Genomic DNA, 17,450 nt, shown 5'->3' with positions numbered 1-17,450 from the left:
ACAGGAGAGAATAGAAAGACTTCATTTGAGAAAAATTTGAGTTATTCAAAATCAAAGTGCTGACGTAGTACCACAGATAGGAGGTGGGCATGTGATGACAGAGATATGTAACACTGGTATGTTAAAGAGTATGTTTAAAGCTTCCACTGATAGATCAATGAACAACTCCCCTAGTAAAAACATAAATGGGGCATTTTGGACAAAACTGTGCACTGCAGAGAAGAAGTAGATAGCTGGACCAACAGGTTGGGTCTGAAAGTCAGCGGACATTCCACCTATTTGAGACAAAGACAACACTGATCGAAGGCCAGCGGGAGATGAGTCACAGCCGCAGCAGATGCGCCTTGGGGCCTGGCAACAGTTCAGCCCCATTCCTATGAAAGCAGATCTCCAGCCAATCAAAGCTGGGATCAAAATGACAGACGGGACAGGCGCCCAATGGAATTAAAACCAAAAGTGACTGAATAAAAATCAGTGCAGGTCCAAGTTGCACTGGAAGACCTTCAGTGTGCAATGTGTCCTGGGAGTGTGGGAGTGCTGTAGTATGTTTAGGTAAGGTCTTAGCCAGTGAAAACAACTCAGACTGAAGGTCTTTGTGCCAGAAGGGGTTTCTATAGGCGCAGATAAAGGTCAGCAGGGACAGGAGAGGGTCTGAGCACTGAACCCAGCGACCTAACCTGCAAAGCTGACCTCCAATATTAAACAAAGAGAGCAGGTTGTACTGACACAGAAGGAAAATATGAAGAAAAATACAAAATACTAGTGCAGCTGTGTGGGGCACAATCATGATCCACACATACATGAAAACAAGATCATCATGATTTTACAATTCCTGTACCACATGCAGTTTTGTGCATGGGATTTGTCATGTGATAAAAGTTTCAGCATTTTTTGTTGAATTTTAGCCATAAAGGTATTTTTTCAAAGTTTTTTTAATTGTATAGCAATATTTTGACACATGAATGCTTTTGTACTCTTTTAATTCGTTGCTTTTTTTCAAAATGTTAAAGTGTCCAAATTGGATAAGTGTATGTGCTGCAGCTACATAATCAATTAGTAACTTCGTTTTTTAATCCTGATCTGAATAGTAAACAAAAATAACCATAATTATGATTTGTGCAATTATGAGATTTTAGACTTTTATCAGACTTGGAAGGAATAGAACATGTCTATTGTTAGATACGAAACTAAACTTTAGCATCACTATGCTAACAAATAGGAGGGATTGAACTGTTGCTGCTTTGAGAGAGACAAAGCTCCAGCCAACTTATTTAATCATCAAGGACTAAAGGCAAGTGAAATATGGATTACATCAAGCTTTTAGCAGTAGCAATAGACAAGTACTCCAGCAATTAGTCTTACCCCTTACCTTACTGTGAACTATGGCGAGAGTGCAGCTGCCTGGCTCTGTGCCAGAGCAGAGGGACATGAGTCGGTTTCCAGCACAAATATCTCTGTTATAATGCTTTTGATGATCCACAGGCCACTGTGGCTGATAGATTTTAAAAATCAACTTCACAATGAGAAAAACATGGCATTTAGCTGGCTTTTCATTTTCAATAAACAGTGACAACAGCTTACCAAATACTGCTTGTGATTTAATGTCATTGTAGTGTTCTGGGTGCGGGGTAATTCACATAGCAGCCATCATGGGGCGCCATATTTGCCCTGCCCAAATTAAACCTAGCCTTGAAAGAGGTGAATAACTTTCTAACGGTCTAAATCCAAAATTCAGTCACACATAGATCTAAGTGTCTTCACAATTTTTAGACCAGCCATACTCACACAGGGACTTGAATATAATATGTAGCCTGGATAAAGTGACCATGGAGGAGAGGTGGGAATAACATTCATAGAGCTATGTATAAATTATTGTCCAGAGACTCCAGACTCTTGTTTTAAAATACTGAGTTGTTGGTGCCAAATATCAATTTATGTAAGATATAAGTGTTGAAAGAGGTATAGAGAAAGAAGCAGTGGAAGGAGGAGCAGAAAAAGTAGACAAAACAGAGGAAGCAGTAGATGAAGAAGGAGAAGAAGCAGAGGACAAAGAAGAAGATGAAACCAAAGACGAGCTGGATAATGTTGGCCAACGATTAAAAGAAATTAATGGAAGAAGCATGATAAGACATGACACTGACACCATATTGCAGTGGATAAATTATTCTCATATTTCACTGTTCAGGGTGATTTTATATCCCTCAGTTAATCAGATATTGTGATGCATCGTTATATGATTATCTTGAAATACATCAATTATCACATAATCTTAGAATGGTTGTATTTTTATTGCAGGCCACATATCTTGCACCATATCACATGAGCTACTATGCGTTTTCCATCTCAAGAGTTGTGTGTTCATCTTTGCATGCACAGATCGCAACCAGAAAAAAAAACAGCATCAAACTTGGAAAAAAAAAAACAATATGTATCTGTGCTTTATGGCTTTTATCACTTTGATGGTTTATCACACATCTCCTTATCAGGTGCTTAGAAAATACACAGTATTTAATACACTGAATTCAATCCCTTGCAGTGTGGACCAGCTCTCACCCTAAGATTTTCTTTAATCTATTCTCTTCTCCTCACTTCTAAGGCCTTGAAGTCCTCTCTCTTTATTCCTCTCTCCTGTTGCATGTGCTCTTTCCCTCTCTGGCTCCATCTTTCCTTTGCTCTGCATTCCTGTCGGGGAAGAGCTGCATGCAAAGACATGCCACCGCTCTGTGCACACAGCCTGGCTAAACAAAGGAGAGAGGAGAAGGAGAAAACACATGAAGAGTGAGCAAAAAAAAGAAGTCAAGAGCAGACTTTTTTATGTTTGGTTGACTTGACTTTTCTTGTTTGGGATCTAGTTGTGTGCACTTTGTGAGCAAACATACAAGGGTGTGACTTTGTGCTCCATTTAGCGACAGCAATGACACATGCACAGAAAATAATACTCTTCTGTCTGACTGACACTGCATTTATAATCCAATTACACATCAGTTTAGTTTGGGAACTGCTTTTGCATACTTTCATGCAATGAAGTGATTTTAAAGAGGAAGTTTTCAAAGAAGAGAGCATAGTTGAGCTGTGTTGTGACTGGTTTATGGCTAAAGGAAGTGAGGATTTAGTATGATGGAAGACAGGAGATGAGAAATACCAGACTTCTGTCATTTAACAGATCACCATCTCCATGAATTTTGCTCAGATAAAAAGACTAAATCAGCACTAAGGAGATGGAAAGAGGGATGAAAAAGGAGAATGTAACAAACGAGTGGAAAAGAAGTAAAATAGTGAAAAGTAAGGACTATTTAAGGGGTAGAAAGAGGTTGAAATCAAGAGAAAACAACCAGAGAATGAGAGTAATAACTGAAGTTTGGATGAGAGGAACAGTGTAGGAGGTTGTCTCAGCATGCCCTCGCTGCCCGCTGTACTCCTCCTTACATTCCTTTGCAGGGGAGAGTCTCAAACCATCCCATAATATGCCACCTGGCCAGCAAAAACATCTTTCTGTCAAGTGTAAAATCACACACATACACATAAACCAAACTTGCACATGAGAGCCTCGGGGCTCAGGTATAAGGTAAGCTAAAAAATAATGCCTGATGGCCTCACAGAGGTGACAAGGTCAGAGACAAATGAGCGAGGTGTGAGAGGATTGGCTGAGGTGGGCGACCTGTGGGATCACCTGTGACATCCTAGTGCCCAGAGCTTGAGCAGAATGAGGCCGTGTCCTCAGGTAGAGATGCTAATGAGGCTTTCTGTCTTGCTAATGGCTGCAGGTCTGCGACAGTCACTCCATCAACAAGTGTCATTGATAACATCGACACAGAGACAAAGGAACAGAGACAGGTGTGTGGGAATGTGTCTGCACTCAGCACAAATAATGACTTCTGCTATCACTGTAAGATTCATGTTACTATTACGAAAAATCTTCAACACAGGCAGTTTGTGAAAGTTTACACATTCATATCACATATCTATTAAATACAGTAATGTTAGAATGAAAGGTATTTTTATACCCTATTGTGTCTGTTAATATGTTGCTGCATAGATTCGATGTTAATCAAAATGTTTGTTTACCTTCACACTTACGTAATATATAAGTACTTAAATATTACAAACATGAAAAAGGATTTTTTTTTAACAACAGAACACTGCAAATGTCAAATCACTGAGGCTTGATTTTTTTAGGGGACTTTATAAATTGCTTCAACAACTGTAACAGCTGTCTAATTTCTGTTTTAATGTCATTTTAAAATTTTCCTTACCTATTCTTTTGTAATCATGGACCTTTATTAGATATCTATTATAACTATAAATACTGACATTTATTTATTTATTTTCCTATTTTCCATCACCTTTTGTAATCAGCTACCATTTGGACATACAAAATGTGCCAAAATTGACAAAATGATTCAAACATCAGCAACAATTTACAAAAAAGACTTGAAATTTACGAGCTGGTCTCACTGGATGGTTTTAGAAGGGTGTTTGAGGCAGACACATCTGGCTGCAGATGTTTCAGATAAATTATTTATCATCTGGGTAGTTTTGTATATTTTGCTGTTTAAGTTTGTTACTTTGTGTCTCTTAACGCATTTTAATTTGTATTCGGTGTTATTTTTTTCCGCATTTGGCTGTTTATTGTTTGTCAGAGACTCTGCTTACTGTTGTTGCCTGTCCTGGCCTTTTTTCTCTGCTCTTCATGCACTTCACTGAGCTCCATTAGAAGAGATGATCGATAGAAGTATTGGCTTCTTCATCCTCCACCTGTGCCTAACACTGTATTGTGTTGTGCTTCATCTCCTTCACCAATCTCTGCACAATTTCATTGTGTTCTTATGGACTGGAGCAGGCTGGCAGAGCCACTTTTTAACAGCTTTTCTCCCTTATTATGTCAAAAACATGTTAAAGAAAAAACAAACAAACATGATTTGTAAATATAGGCCACTGCTTGAAATGTAGATTTAAAAGACTTTTTTGCAGACATGGCCAGCACTAGTATTGCACAATTAATCTAATTGCTTCTGGGATGTCAGGTTGTGCAATAACATAATAAAAGGCAGTATTATGAAGTACTTGAGAGGTTAGAAAATACCTGCAGAAAGGCCTTTAAATGTACTCAAGTGCCACTTTGCACTTAGTAGAAGAATATCAAAACAAGAAACACTACATTTTTGGAAAATATGAAGTTGTTTCAAAGGAAGTACTCTGAAAACTATCACTTTTGTTTTTATGCTACTTAATATTTGTATTTCTCTGCATTTTCCTTGATAAGCAAGCAGGTAGACTCATGATGCCATTACATATCATAACACAATTGCAATCACACATTATGAGGAAATCTTGCAGCACTAGTCTGCACTGAGGGAAGTTCTTCTAAAGATACTGTGATAAATTAAAACAAAAACTCACAGATCTGTGGCAAATATAGCTATGCTGCTGTGTCATCTTTGACCTCTCTTTGACCTGGGCCTGAGAGGAGGGGTGAGGATCCTGACCCAACCTAGTTCCTCAGACTAGGGAGGTGTCTAATCTTATAGCGAGGACACTTTGGAAAAGACATTTTTAAACTGAACAAGGTTTCCTTAAATTAAGTAAAATAAACAAAGACCTTCATATCTTGTTTAAGATTTGAGAGTAGTGTCTAAACAAGGAAAAATTAAGAGAAGTCCAAATCAAAAATACTAGAACTATAATGCAAAAACAATTACTCCCACTTGCTCATCATATAGAAATGTTTGCTCCTGTTAAAATTACTGGAAAAAATGTATTTCATCATGTGCAGCCCTACCGCTACCTCATAAAAGAGGAGTGGGGAACTCCTCTCTTGCATAATCAAATAAAAAAGTCTCACCACATGGTCAATTTAGTCACTTTATGGTACATCACATGACCCTCGTCAGCAGGCATGCTACTGGACTTCTCAATGTGTTTGTGAGTGCATGTGTTTCACCTCGTGCATAACTGGAGGAAACAAAAAGTTCCTGTGGACAACTCTTCTTCCCAGAAGTGTAATGAGCTTCAAAAAAGGGAAAAGAATGTAGCTTTCCAGGGAAAGTTATGATAACCTTGGCGCTGGGGCTGGGACACACAGAAAACACACACCTACACATGTGCACACACACTAACCTTGCAGATCTCACAACACAAGATAAAATACTGAACATTTCTGAACCAAACCCAAACATCGCCTTCAGATTATGGCTTGCACTGTACGTAACATGTCTGAGCACAACAGAGCAGCTGAGACTGAGAGAGAGAGGAACATTTCTGACACAAACACTTCCTCACAGATGATGACGGTGTGTAAGCAACACTGCCATCTGCTGGAGTAAAGCGTGCATCTACACATACTACACATCAGGTAAGTCAGATAGAAACCTGTAGAGCTGCAACCTGACTCTGGGGAGAAGCTTGGGGGCAACTAAAGCCAATTAAAAGTGTAAAGAAATCTTACAATATAGAGAGCTACATTATAACAGTACCCACCCTTAAAAAAACACCACCACAGCGACACTGACTTTTCCATCCCTGGTTTTATTGAAGGGTGTGGACGCTGTATATGTATACCATATGTATGTGTGACACTTAAACCAATCCAGCACTGCTGACACTGAAACAACAGCAAAACTTAATGACTTACTTTCCACTGCTGGTGTGACTATGCAAGACAAAGAACAGTAAGAGAGAGCAAAGTATGAAAAATATAAGTATAGAGGAATAAAGTGTGGCAGCTAGTAGGAGAAACTGCTGAGCGAAGAGAGGTCAAGAGGACGGAGTTTGTGACGTAAAAAAAAGAAGCTGCGGTTAAACATCTGCTACTGTTTGCTCAGGAGTACAAGAGGCAGTCTGTGAGTTTATGTATGAGTAGAAGAAGGTGAAAGGGGCTGGATAGAGGAAGATGACCACTGTGGAATATAGGGATTGATTGAGGAAAAGGTCTGAGGTAGAGCCATGTTTGCACAGGATGTGTGTGGTAGAGCATGATGGCGCTTAAAGATGAACAGGACTCTCTGTTCATGGTCCTCAAAAGAAAAACACAGAAATTAAAACAACAAAATGAGGGAGCAATGCCAACATAGAAAGTCTGTCTGAGAGCAGAAAGCTCTATGCTGAAGCAGAACAGCAGTAGTTTAACACCCTATATTTTCTACCACTTTTTATTTCCACTTTGAAACAATATAACTATTCTTTAATGACTGATAGTAAAGTACCGAAGCTTAAAAAAAAAACAACCTCCTTTTCATAGGTTAGGTTCATAAGAGGATCGAGTCAATCACAAACTAAGCATGGTAATGCTTCTTCGCCATTTAGACAGCAAGCATGAGTTTTCCTGTGGTTTGGATCATTACAGCAATATTACTGTAGGGATTTGGTGTAGGGCTCACTGGTCTCTGTTTGCAGCTGCACTGTCATTTAACACAAAGCTTCATCTTTCTCTTAAGCCTGGCATACACTGTGCGATTTTGGGTGGTCCCATATGAAAGATAACCAATTGTGGTGACGTTTTGGCTCTAAAACGTTCGTCCTCCGTCAGACATTCAAGATTACTTCTTACAATGTGACTGCTGCTATGACCTACGTTGACTAACCAACCAATAGGAATGTAGCAAGAAATGACATAACAATAAACACGACACCGGCGCTTACAAACAAGTAAGTCTGCATTAGAACGGAGACAATGCCAGCACACAGAAGTTTGTTGGATTCCAACAAGGAGGAAAATGTTGATCTCAGATGTTTTTCTAACAGTTACAACAGCTTTGATGTTGCTTTGCTTCAGTATTTACCTCAGCACTGGCAGTGTAGATGAATGATGCATACTAATGTGGCAGGTACTGATGACGTTTATTTCTTGCACATTCAGCAGTGTTATTTGGCATTACTCAGTCTGCACACATCAAACTTGATGCTGTGTTAGATTCATGTCTCACAGTGCAGCATGAAACTTACAAGATTGCTAAAACAAACAGATTAGGAGGCGTTATATGTAATATGCATTTGGTGACAAGAAGACAATCTCACACCTTTGCCAGCTTCAACAAGGACACGTTGACTGACAAGGTACAGAAGTATCACAAAATCTTTTGCAAATATGAGTCTGCTTTGTTTTGCATGATGAGTATGTGCATATTACTCACCTATCGAACAGCTAGATAGCCAGTTCAGCATCAGACTAAGTTTCTCTGAGTTCTCACTAATGTGTGAAAGACTGTCAGATACTAACTCTAGTTCAGCATTATGCTCCATCACTCTCTGGTTTTCTCTTCTTTGCCTCATTCATCACCGTCCCCTCCCGACTCTTTGCCTCAGCCATTTTATCAAACTGTGCTGGGACAGGCTAGCTGTCTCATTCTTAGCTCAAGGCTGGTGTGGGCACTAGTGCCATAAAGCTGAACACATTCCTTGCAAGGGAAACTGCAGCCTTCTGCCAAAGTTACATGGTGTTGAAAGCAGGGGACCTGCACACTCTTCAAAAATGGAATGATGCCATTCTGACAATCAAAAGCTAACAAACAGTACAAACAGATCAACTTTGAAACTAATATTCTAAAATAAAAACATTACATTGTTTCTTTTGAAGCAAGAAATTATCCAGCACTGAGTGCCTAGGACTGCTAAGGTATAAAAACATGTAATGATATTGATCTTTACTAGAACTGTGCTGAAGTTTAAAACTCCTGTATAGTGACAATGTTAAAGACTATAAGCTAAGCAGCCATGTCTACTCAAAGATGGGACCATCCCAAAGCAAACAGCGACAGCACTTTAGGGGTTGTTGTTAGAGAGCGTTTTAAGCAAATGAAGCAGACATAAAGAGGAGGGTGTGGGGTTCATACTCACAGTTCAGGTGGCTCCGGCTTTGTGCTCTGAAGCCTTGCATGCCAGCCCTGATCCAGCTCATTAACTCCTAAGTGAGGCCATTTAGTCACAGATTTCCTAATGAGGGGAATGTGGATGTAACCAATAGCTCTTCCAAGAAAACACATGGACTCATGAACACAGATATAAATGTACAGAATGTTCCTTTAGTGGAGTAATTAGCGCTGATGGATCTGACAAAGCAAAGCACTCTGTGTTGGGGAATGAGAGACTGATTGATGTGGAGCAGTCAGACATATTTCATCTCTGCCTGACTGACTGTGCTGACATTTTCCACATACAGTATCAGCGTCTGCCTCCAGCAGAGCATGGCCAATGAAATGAGGCACCTACAGTATGTGAACTATGTTTAAAATCTTTATTACATAAAGGGAGGTATGTCGCAGCATCAGCCAACCTGCATCATGATCAAAGAAGCCATCAGGTCAGCAGAAATGATGATTTAAAGCAGGCTGATAAGATCAGCACGCTGCTTTAAGAGCACAAGTCAGATCACATTAGCCCACTTCTTGACACACGCTTTCTACCAGGTACGTTATGTAACCTGGTCAGCGGGTCCGCAAGCTCTCAGCCTTGGAGACACAAACAATAACAGAGGTGAGAAATAGGAAAGGTCTAAGGAAGCTGTTTCCCAGGAGAAAGGTCTCCATTTCCTGCATCAGCAGACAGAATTGCTCCATCAGACCGTCCAGCATGTGAGCCCACAAAAATGTTATGCTTGATTTGTTATTTTGTCTCAGTCGGTGCTCTGTTTACCTTTTGACCCCTGAGAGCATGAACTGACTGACCAGGTCTATACTGGCCAGGCTGGAACTCCTGACTAAAAGTAAACAAGTTGTACTGGTTTAAGATTTCTCACCGCCTGTTTGGATCTTAGACTGTCATGTTCTCACAGCGCTGAATAGTATTGAACAATTATTAACTTTTCATCAGTTCATCTGAATGTGGCCATGTCTAAAGTTAGTGTTAGGGCTGTAATAAACTACCGTTTTTGTCATCAGTTTAATTTCTATTTAATGTTTTCTACAACAAATATCCATGTGTTCAACACTTTATTTAATGAGCAGCTGCACAGTAGAAAAGTGGCTAGCACTGTTGCCTAACAGCAAGAAGATTCCTGGTTCAAATCCCAGTTGGATATGGTCTTTCAGTGCAAGGTTTGAATGCTCTCTCCAGTTACTCCAGCTTCCCCCAAAGACAGGCACGTTAGGCTGACCCTAAATTGACTAATGATGTGAGTGTGGCTGCTTGATTGTCTCAGTATGTCAGCCCTGTGAATGACTTGCAGCTAATCTAGGGTGTAGTGATGTTCCTAGGCGTATCATTTCCCATCTGGTTAATGTATACTTGGTTTTGCTGACTAGTATAAAGTCAAAGAAATCCGTTCTGTAAAAAGACTTCCCATTATAACGGTACAACAACAACACACGGTAATAACAATGTGTGAAGTTGGTTTGTAGAATGTGGCTAATGTTAGCAGTGCTAGCACCACCTGCCATCAATCCTTTTGGTAGATTAACGTCCTCATTAATGAGCTGAATATCGACAGTGCTTCTGTTATGTCTGACTATAACTTGACACAACCTAAGCACAACTTTATCCCCATTTTCTAGATAAAAATGGTGTTCTACGAGAAGAATCTGTTCCTACAAGGTTACTATGGGTGTAATGTGACAGCATGGCAGTCTAGGGGTGCGTGGTATATGCAGTATACGGTATAAATTATATAAATTTGGCCTACGGTAGAGATTTGGACTCTACAGACCAATCACGATAACGCTTGTTAATGACGTCATCGTATCTGCCTAAATGTGAGTTAGCAGGCAGAAACACGTGTTTTTTCCTCTCAAAGTCTGACGGCTTTACTGCAACTAAGTCAGTGTGCTGTCTCTGTCAGCCTGCCTGGGGCTGTAACACAAGCTGCTTTGGCTGGTCGCACAGCCCAGCGCTGCAGCTCTTCCTCTTACAATGGCATAAACAACCATTTTTTAAAAGTCTATTTTTACTTATGACTCTCTTTTGTAAGTCCACAGTGAGTCATAGATCCAGGCTGCAATGTTAAATGAGGTCAGAAAAGTTGCTGTAAACTAGCTGTATTCTCCGGTATGTCAAGCTAAGCTAACTCACTGCTAAACACAATACTACCACCAAGCCCTTCAAAATAAAAGTCTGTAGCTGTTATTTTTCTAAAACACTTTAATTGTGAATGCCCTCATTAGGAAACGTGTTCAAGTCATTAGTAGCTTAACACACCTCATCAGGTTAGAGATGAAATGCGAAACTTGAAGTGCAGTTAGACAGAAGTAAACCTAGAGAGACTTAAAAAAATGAAACACATTTTCTGTGTTCCTATACTTGGAGATTAATTGAGTATGCCATCAAAGGCTTATTTTAAGGGGAGAATGGGGTTAATAACACTTGAATTTGGATTAAAAAGCATTATCTCTTTTAATTTTGTAATACCGTGATATAATACCGTTATCATCAAAGGCAAGAAAAATACCGTGATATGATTTTTTAGGCCATATCGCCCAGGCCTATGGCAGTCATCATTAAGACCTAAGACTACATGGCAACTCGATACAGTTTCGATGGAGCGTTTGACCAGAATTGTGAGCCTAAACTGATTAAAAAAATATCCATTTAACCAACTTGTAATTCTGGTGCTGAAGACAAAGGGATCCGGATTTAACCCTTCAGCTGGCTTTTCGCATGTATCCCTTCCAGGGTGTACGTTACCTCCCACTCAATGGCAGCAGAGATAAACTCCAGCCCTATGCAACCTCGAACAGGATAAATAGTTTAGATAATGGCTTAGATATTTGGTAGAAATTGTTTTTTTGAGGAAGAATATTTTTTTATAAAATCATGCTAAACTGAATATGATTCAAATTAAATAGAAATTCCTGACAGAGGTCTGGCTGCAGATCGCCGCTCTCAGATGTCCCCTCCTGCAGACTGAGACATCACCTTTGTTATGATGGAAGGGGTGTCATTGCCAGTACAACATAAATTTTTGTTGTTTTCAAAGTATTAATGTTGATGATGAATATCATTAGCTATGTAAAGGTATTTTCAGGAAGGACAAGCCTTTTTTTCCAAAAGCATATACAAAACTTTTTGTAAGTAGGTTTTAAAGGTAAGGTGAGTTACTTTTGGTGTAAAAGGTTTAAACTTTGTAATAAGAATAAAACGTTGTAATGTCATTCAGGCCGTACCTAGCCCACCTCACTGTAACCCTAACCTTAACCAGTGGGGCAAGCTGATTTTATTTTGAACCTCTTTGCATGAATTTCTGTCCTGACAGTGTTGATCGGCAGAGGCCTCTGAGGTCTCACAGTGCCGTAGCAGTTTTATTGAGGCTTTCTTGTTCTTTCAATATCTAACAAAACAGCTGTCTCATGGGTCACAGCCACCCTCTGGTAGTCACACTGCATTACAACCAACTGGGAAAAGAAATGAGAAAACAAGATGAGATGACAGTCACATGCACACTTTGAAATTTATTCTCAACTAATCACTATTTCAAATATTCATTTTATTATATGTTTTTAAGTTTCACTCGTCTTTTAAAATATTACTCAAAACTCATTCCTCATCTGCTGTCTCCTGGAGTGGGCTTCTGAGAAAGCATTCTTAATGGGATGACCATGTGCTGTCTCATCTCAGACTCTGCTCTCGAAGCTGAAGTGAGTGTGAAAACATGAAGCATCTTTATCAGAGAGAGCAGTTCTTACCGTGGCATTTATATCTGGAGAACATCAGAGAATCTCAGAGCCTGTTCAGCTTTAGAGAAGTCTCATCTACTGCTCGGCTTATCACACGTGTGCGGTCAAACAGTGAGCAAGGACATTTTCAGAGACTCATACAAACAGTCAGAGCCTTTAAACACGCACACAGTGCTGCATTATAATCCATTAGTGCTGCTTACTCATTCTCTGCTGCTTGCAGGAAGCTTGATTAGAAATTATAATCAATACACTCACATGCATTATCTGTAATGTCAACTGTTATGGTTATGATGAGTCAGGAGTGTGGGAAAACAAGCAAAGAAAAGCAAGAAAAGGTTGAAAAAAATAAGTTTACCCCAAAAAAATCTGAACAATAACAACACAAGGGAAATCCATTAACCTCCTGATGACTAGACGAGATGTTGACGTGATTTTATATCAGAGGAAACTCTGCTCCATTGTGCGAGTTTGATTAAAATGTGAGGAGACGAAGGCTCAGGAAGTGGTCACACCCTGGTTTTGGCAAAGAGGGAGGTGAGGAGAAACATGTGACTAAAGGAGAATGACAGATAAACAAAGTAAAAGTCAATATGGAGACAAAAGTGGTCTTGAATTTAGTTTCCAACAGTTAACATGTTTGAGCACAGAGCAACACCTCTGGTGCCAAGAGAGGAAGTCTGGTCTGTCCGAGGAAGCAAAGCAGGCATGATTTTAACCACTAGTGCCGCCTCTTATTGTCTTCCACTCAACAACAACAACAAAACAATACAAGAGGTAGTACTTGTTAGCCAACATTTAGTCCCATAGCCCACACAGGCTGTGAGCTGAGATTATGATCCAAGCAAAGTCTTGTTTTCCGCTGTTTAATGCTGACAGCAGATCATGTTTGGATGTCAGTAAAATTAGTCTCAAGGGGATAATGAAGATAAAAAACAGACGGTGTTTGTGCATGTGTTTGGCAGAGGTTAAAAGCAAAGCAGTGTTGTGAGGTAGGACAAGGCAACAACCATGTCACGTGTCTGAGTGTGGCAGCCACAACAGAAGGGAGGAAAGGGGGCGTCGCAGGGAAAAAAAAGCAGCAAATGTTATGGAAATTCCTCAACAAAGCCATGCATGTTTTGCTGCTTTGGGGGATTGCTGAGCTGACAGTGAAACCACAGCGAGGCTCTGCCCTTTGTCAGAGAATGGCATTGAGGAAATCTGAGAGTGGCAGACTGCTGAGAGGAGAAAAACACAAACACGTGTACACGAGGAGAACTGAATGACTTTTTCTCTCCTTTAACATCCTCACTAACATATGCGCTACAAAACAAAACGCATGCCTGTCACCTACAGATGGTGCATCAATGAGGGAGGAAAGGAAGTGGGCGGAGGCAGATGGTATCAGAATGGGAGATTTAAAGAGCAATGCAAAGTAGAGGACACAAGAGAGGTCAAATCAATAGATGTCCTTGGAGCAGGGAGGTGTGAGTGCTGCTCCACCACTGCTGCAGCGCTACAACACTTAGACATTGATTTAGATTCACTTTATCATCTGATGTTTATGACCCTTTAATGAGCAGATGAGACCAAATGCAAAATTTGTATGTTTGTGTGATTTCTCCCAGGGGACTCAGTTGTAAACAAGCCTCTGATTGGCTGGACTCGGAGGAGTAACAGCAACCCACCTGGGGAGGAGATGAGCTTATGCAGTGACATCATGTCTCCCTAAGGGGGGAGAAGGGAGGTGCACATTTGTCTGCAACACAATAGACTAAAGGAATACCTTAAGTGTAGCGCTGGCATAAATCAGAGGAGCTCCAGTGAAGTAAAGGGTATTTAAGGTTAGTCCTTGTTTGGCATGCAGCCTCAGAGTTCGGTAATAAATATTACTTCAAACGTCGCCTCAGAACATGCTGGAGTCAGCTCTCTGCAGCATCCCTGCATGCTTTGGTGCATCCTCCTCTTCAGCTACTCTCTGATTAAACTTGTTCTCATTAGGAAGGATCTTAATGTGTGTGACTCACTTATCTAAACGAGACATGGGAGGATCCACTGGTTCCTCTAGTGGGTTTAAGAAGAAGAGAGTTAAAACAGCTGCATTTCTGGCTCTTCAAGACTTCCTTCTGGACTTTTCCCGTGTACATCTCCTGCAGTTGTGGCTCAAAAAACTGTTACAACAGTGTAATGCTTTCCTGATTTTGCGATATAATTGTCAAATCACTGGTGCCAATTTTCAGTATTTCAATTTTTAAAATCACAACACTATTTGACTTACCACCTTATGACTCCTCATGGTAGTAGCTGAGAGGAAGGTTGTCAACATCTAAGATACTTTGAAACTTTTCAAAACCATGCCATTAAATAAGCAATATCTCTGATATTTCAGTGTGAAAGTTTTAAAGACTGATTCATACTGTAAAAATTTAATTTTACACTCTAAAACAAACATTTTGGAACAACTTAAATAAATAGTTTCAATTGGTAACAAGCCTTTGAAGTAAGTTTGAGTTATGAAGTTGCAAGAAGGTAACTTGTGTGGCAAGTTGTTAACTTAAATTGAATAAACTTAATTAAAATGCTTGTTGCCACTTCTTCTAATTTCCCCCAATTCTCATTTTGCAGTGTGTTTACAGAGCAAGTGCTTCAGCAATAAATTACTTAATGCATGTGTGTTTAAGTGTGCAGAAACTGCTCAAATGTTGGCATTATTTCCAAAACACTGCAAACATTTGTGTGCAATTTAGACAGTGTACGGGGCTTTGCTTGCAATTTTTGAGAATTGAAATCAATGAAGTTTCCAATGCTGGGTTCATGGACTTCTACCATGGTATGGTATGGTATAAAAGTTTGTGAGGATAGAGGCTTTTGGTTGAAATACAAATATATATCGTTTTATCTTCTTCAAAACTTTAGCACTTTCAGGAATTGTGATTGTAAAAAAAATTATGGATATTGTATTGTTTAAAGCAGGGGTCACCAACATGTAGATCATATCTACTGATAGATCTTTGAGGTGTTTAAAGTAGATCTTATACACTTCAAGTGCACTAGGGCTATCCATTAGTTTTAGTATTCAGTAAGAACAACCTTGTCGGACTATGTGTTTTGTTTTGTGTTTTATACATGTATGCATGGGGTGGCACGGCAGCGCAGGGGTTAGTGCTGTTGCCTCACAGCCTGGTTCAATTCTTGGTCAGGGCCTTTCTGTGCGGAGTTTGCATGTTCTCCCTGTGCACGCGTGGGTTCTCTCCAGGTACTCTGGCTTCCTCCCACCATCAAAACATGCTCATTAGGTTAACTGATCACTCTAAATTGTGCCTGGTTGTCTGTCTCTATATGTCAGCCCTGCAACTGACTGGTGACCAGTGCAGGGTGTACCCCGCCTCTTTCCCAATGACAGCTGGGATAGGCTCCAGCCCTCCCGCGACCCTCAATAGGATAAGCAGTATAGAAAATGGATGGATGGACAAATATGCATGCATGAAATGCATACATGCATATGCTGTACAGAAATATATTACAGCAATACTTGCAGAAATTCTTTAATTTGTACCAGCACATACATTTAACCTTGTTTTTTTCTTCTGAGCAAATCTGTGCAGGTAGGTCTCACTTTCTCTGTTAGCCTCATAGTTGATCTTTAGTTGGAAAGGGTAAGTTACCACTGCTTTAAAGCATGTGGCATCAAAAAGTATCAAAAGACCCCAAATTTTGACAACCTTGATTTACATATGACTGTTTTGCTCTCTATCAGACAACACAGAACAACTGGAGGGTAATTTTTGGGTGTTATTTTGATCGCTGGCCATGTATCCCATATGGCATGGTTATTATATCATGATTTACACTGTGATTCACACCCCTTATCTTCAGTCTTTCATAACAGGGACTAGTCTGCAGCACAGAGGTAATTAAACAGCTATGTATAGAAGTTTGTGTGTTTTTAGTCTGAGATGCAGGGAAAAAAGAAACAAGGCTAACCTACTCACCCACAGCCTTCTCTGTTCAATTACTCTGCACCAGACTACCCCTCCCACTCACTCTCGCCCGGGACAAACTCCATAAACAGGAAGTGAGGCGCCCAGGCACTTCCTGTCTCCCTTCAAATGGGCCTCCTGTTCCCAGAGGCAGCACACAGAAACTATGGACTGCTGCTGCCGCAACAGCTACAACAAACAAACAGTTTTCCCTGCCTGCTGCCTTTACAGCCAATACAAACCTTCAGGCTCGTTGTTTGGGTAGTGAACTCTGTGTTCAAACCCTTTTCCTGCCACCTGTACTACTTTCAGACTGAGCCACACACATTGAAGCCTTTTTTCTATTTGCCAACAAAGCCACAAAGAGGTAACACAGCAATAAGGTTTTCCCATGCCTACAGTGCACCTGCAACCACACAAAGATGACTGACCCACACAAAGTTAGTCTTTTCAGCACTGATGAAAGTATAGTATGCTGCGAAGTGCTAAGCTTTCTTGTTTTTAATACTTAAACACAAAAGTTCAAATGGAGTTGTTTCAGCTGCAAAAGATCTGCAAAGAACATTTTATTCAAGAGTGTGTGTCTCTCCGTCTCTGCTGACTGTGTGGATCTAAATGCGGAGGTGAGGTTAGTGCAAGGCCATCTCTTTCTCCTCCTCCTCCTGAGCCAGCAGGACAAGGCTGCACCCGCACACTCAAATACACGCACAGTGTCCGTGTTATGTAACTGGCCTCCTGTGAGTGAGGTCTACCCTCCGCAGTGACTGGAGGGCAGGTGAAAGGCGAGAAGGACAGACACTCATGTCAAATCAGGACCAACAGACCTCTCTTATTCGTAGCTATCGTCACTCTGCCATAAAGCAACAAATGACCTGACAAGGTAAGGTAG

General features: G+C 40.4%; 1 protein-coding gene across 6 annotated transcripts in view; it reads right to left on the bottom strand.

Annotated features, from left to right (window-relative positions):
* The window catches only part of mob2a (MOB kinase activator 2a), an 88,249-nt gene that overhangs the window by 27,253 nt on the left and 43,546 nt on the right, over window positions 1-17,450 (bottom strand). For 2 of the 6 annotated variants that reach the window (XM_041795495.1, XM_041795493.1), the window contains exon 2: window positions 8,833-8,928. The exons of the other annotated variants lie outside the window; for them this stretch is intronic. In XM_041795495.1, the coding sequence (XP_041651429.1) occupies window positions 8,833-8,928 (96 nt within the window). The remainder of the gene's footprint in view (window positions 1-8,832; window positions 8,929-17,450) is intronic. 6 annotated transcript variants of the gene reach the window in all.

This window comes from Cheilinus undulatus, linkage group 9, assembly GCF_018320785.1.
Source record: "Cheilinus undulatus linkage group 9, ASM1832078v1, whole genome shotgun sequence".
Classification (NCBI taxonomy): Eukaryota; Metazoa; Chordata; class Actinopteri; order Labriformes; family Labridae; genus Cheilinus; species Cheilinus undulatus.
This window is presented reverse-complemented; position numbering and strand designations above follow the sequence as displayed.